At 40.8% G+C, this 3552-nt stretch overlaps 1 protein-coding gene across 1 annotated transcript in view; it reads left to right on the forward strand.

The window, feature by feature from the left end:
• Positions 1 to 426: 426 nt before the first annotated feature.
• The window catches only part of LOC107700660 (splicing factor 3A subunit 3-like), a 7705-nt gene continuing 4579 nt past the window's right edge, over positions 427 to 3552 (forward strand). Inside the window, exons 1-9 of the mRNA XM_016502397.1 lie at positions 427 to 668; positions 1177 to 1224; positions 1336 to 1388; positions 1482 to 1587; positions 1677 to 1749; positions 1836 to 1927; positions 2014 to 2096; positions 2330 to 2468; positions 2872 to 2940. Coding sequence (XP_016357883.1) covers positions 573 to 668; positions 1177 to 1224; positions 1336 to 1388; positions 1482 to 1587; positions 1677 to 1749; positions 1836 to 1927; positions 2014 to 2096; positions 2330 to 2468; positions 2872 to 2940 — 759 coding nt within the window. The 5' untranslated portion in view covers positions 427 to 572. The remainder of the gene's footprint in view (positions 669 to 1176; positions 1225 to 1335; positions 1389 to 1481; positions 1588 to 1676; positions 1750 to 1835; positions 1928 to 2013; positions 2097 to 2329; positions 2469 to 2871; positions 2941 to 3552) is intronic.

A 3552-nucleotide genomic window follows, 5' to 3' on the forward strand; every position in this document is an offset into this window, starting at 1 on the left:
TGATTAGCTGGTTCAGGTGTGTTTAATTAGGGTTGGAGCTAAACTCTGCAGGACACCGGCCCTCCAGGACCGAGTCTGGACAGCTCTGGGTTAATGGATAGACGGGTATACAGAGCACTAATTAAATATATCTATGACTCAGGTTTAGGATCTAGATTATAATACGTGTGGATGGGAGTATTCTACCTAATCTGGGGCATGAAGAGCTAATTGTGAGGAGCTGAACACGCAGCGCTAGCATCTGAGTGCGCCATAGATTGGAGAGAATAGGAAACATCCACCAATGGGTTTTTTTTAACTCAAATTTCAGACTCATCACCTATGAAAGTTTACTTGACCTCCAGTACAGTAGGTGGCTATAATGCTCCTTAGGGGTTATTCGCCATAAAACAAGAAGAAGAAGAAGAAGAAGAGAGCGGTGTGAAGTCGGAACCTTTATTCTCTCGTTCATGTTTCCGGTCGAGAGAAATAAACACGGGATCTCCTTCCTGTAAGTTACGTTACACGCGCGTACGCAGGCTCAACTAAACAACAATTGAATAAACCAGATATCTTGAAATTAATAAATTACAATGGAAACGATTTTAGAGCAGCAGCGACGATACCATGAGGAGAAAGAGAGACTTATGGACGCCAAAACGAAGGAGATGCTAACGAAAAAAACCACGGTAACTTCACGGATGATCTCTGAATGAGTTTTAAATGATGCTAACACATTAATCGTGTTATTAATAAACCATCAATTTGTTACGCTTAACAGTGATTAAAGATACAAAGGGCAAGTTAAGACGCTTTAATTCACAGCAGATAATTGTGTGACAGTAGTATACTGGAAATTGAATTAAAGACAACATTATAATGTAGTTTTCTTATAATGTTACTCAAGGTTTATAGCACCAAAACTATTTATAATTACGTTTTCAAGACCATTTCCTTTCTCTCAGCCTGTTTTACGATTATATCTTTATTATTTCTATATGTAGTTGTTATGATTGAGTAACCATGTGTTTGTTTTGACCTCACAGTTGCTCTTTTTGAGAAATGTACTTCGTGTTTCTTATTTTGACAATGCCCAGGTTTTATTTGAAGTACCTTCGAAAGTTACGTGTAAATCTACATGGAGACATTTAGCAGATGGTCTTATTCTGCACAACTTTTCTTTTCTCTGTTCTTCAGCTGAGAGACCAGATCAACTCTGATCATCGAGTGAGAGCTATGCTGGATGTGAGATCCTTTCTTTCATGTCGTTACCTTTTTTGATTTCCTAATCATTCCCTAATCGTGGAAACTGTACATTTATGCAGCGGGTGTGTTTGTGTTATTTGATGCCTGCAGAGATACATGGAAGTGAGCGCAAACCTCAGAGACTTGTATGAAGACAAAGACGGGTAAGACAATCTCAAGGACATCCGAGTCGGTATAGAAATATATCAGGCTTATTTTGTGCGATCTCACGGCGGTGTTGTGTGTCTGTTCATCAGAATGAGGAAGGATGAGCTGAATGCAATATCGGGACCCAACGAGTTCGCGGAGTTCTACAACCGACTCAAAGTGATCAAGGAGTTCCACAGAAAACACCCTAACGAGGTACCGACGGCTGTGAAGTGCTCTGTCCTGAACGACACGCTTCTGTCTCAAGAAATATTCACTCCGCTCGTTCTGTGTGTCGATTGCAGATCTGTGTGCCCATGTCAGTGGAGTTTGAAGAGCTCATGAAAGCCAAAGACAACCCCAGTGAGGAGGCACAAAGTAAGTCTGGAGTAACGCGAGAGCTGTTTGCTGAGGCACTGATATGTGCTGTGAATGGACGGTAACGGTCTCAATGCTGGTCACAGATCTGGTGGAGTTCACTGATGAAGAGGGTTACGGACGCTACCTGGATCTCCATGACTGCTACCTGAAGTATATTAACCTCAAAGGAGTGGAGGTACTGTCCGGCTTCTTATTTGATTTACATGCCTTCGAATAATTGAACAAAAGACCGTTATACTTCTGTCTGTTGCTCTCTTCTAGAAACTGGAGTATGTCACTTATCTGTCAACATTCGATCAGCTCTTTGACATCTCTAAAGACCGGAAGAACGCAGAGTATAAGAAGTAGGTGAAAGGTGGTGTTTTTGATCAGATTGTGCAGCCCTCGAACAAGCACAGAAAACCGTTCACAATTTGTGTCTGTAAAATAATTGTTCTTTTTCTTTTTCCCCCCAAATTCTTCAGTCCTAAAACACAAACCACATTTTGTGTGTGTAATTGGTAGTTCAAGTTTCTTGTTGTTGTGCTAAATGTGCTTCGATATGGATGCATGTTGTTTCTGGTCTGTGCTCTTGCAGGTATCTGGAGATGTTGCTGGAGTACCTGCAGGAATACACGGATCGGGTCAAGCCTCTGCTGGATCAGAATGAGCTCTACGGAAAGATCTTGGCAGAGTTTGAGAAGAAGTGGGAGAGTGGGATGTTTCCAGGCTGGCCGGTGGGTTTGTGCTTAAGAGACAACATTAATGAGTTTGAGAGTTTTGCTTTCAGCAGTGGCTGCATATTTTCCAAACATACCAATATATTACCATTCATTGAGGTTAATATTCATCAGTGGTATAATAAAAAAGTTAGCATAGAAGTATTAGAAGAGATTTATAAAACGGAGAGTTCCGGTGCTTGATTCTGATTGGCTGAGCCGCGTTCGAAGCTGTTGTAAATTACTCTACAAACAACACCCCTTAGCTGTTATAAATTCACTGTAAACTACAGCTTCTTGGGGCTTATTGCTGTATTCTATCATCCATTACATCTACATTGTCCTGCTGTCCTCTATTAAATGCATGTGAGCACATGAGGAATGAATGGAGGTGTTTTATAAATGTGTGTGTGTGTTACAGAAAGAGACGAGTAGTGCTCTGACTCACGCTGGAGCACATCTGGATCTGTCTGCCTTCTCTTCCTGGGAGGTTAGTTTGTCTCGCTCTCGTCTGTTAACAATGTGACTCGCATGTTTTCCTAGTTAATCATGTTTTCATTAATGTTGTCTCACACACACACATACACACACACACACATTTCTGTTGGCAGATCAGTAATGTTGTGTGTACTCTTGTAAGAAAAATTATGAGGACGATGAAGATCTCGATGAAGATGTTTATTGCAGAATAGCAGTGACAAAGTACATGTAGTACCTTGGGTTCAACGGAGTCAGAATGAACCACGAACATCCTAAGCTCAAACATTTTATACTCTATTCTTCCCGCTTCATCTTCCCGCATGTAAATTAAGTTTCGTCTTAAATGTAAATTGCGGATAACAATGAAAGGGATAGCCTTCCGTTCCCACGTCTTTGATAGTATTTCAGGTGGAAACAACCAAATGCTCAGGTGATAGGATTATCTAGAATCCCTAGCAATTATATTCAAGTGCCCTTTTGGTCAGCAGATGGTTCTTGATGGCCTACTGCCGCTCCCACGCTATAGGTGACGAAGTAATGTTCAGGAGATACTATTTACATATTATTGAAAGAATTATCTCTATGATAATTAAGCTCTTTGTAGAGAAAGGAGAATAGTTTA

The sequence above is a fragment of the Sinocyclocheilus anshuiensis genome, unplaced genomic scaffold (assembly GCF_001515605.1).
Source record: "Sinocyclocheilus anshuiensis isolate Anshui unplaced genomic scaffold, SAMN03320099.WGS_v1.1 scaffold1360, whole genome shotgun sequence".
Lineage (NCBI taxonomy): Eukaryota > Metazoa > Chordata > Actinopteri > Cypriniformes > Cyprinidae > Sinocyclocheilus > Sinocyclocheilus anshuiensis.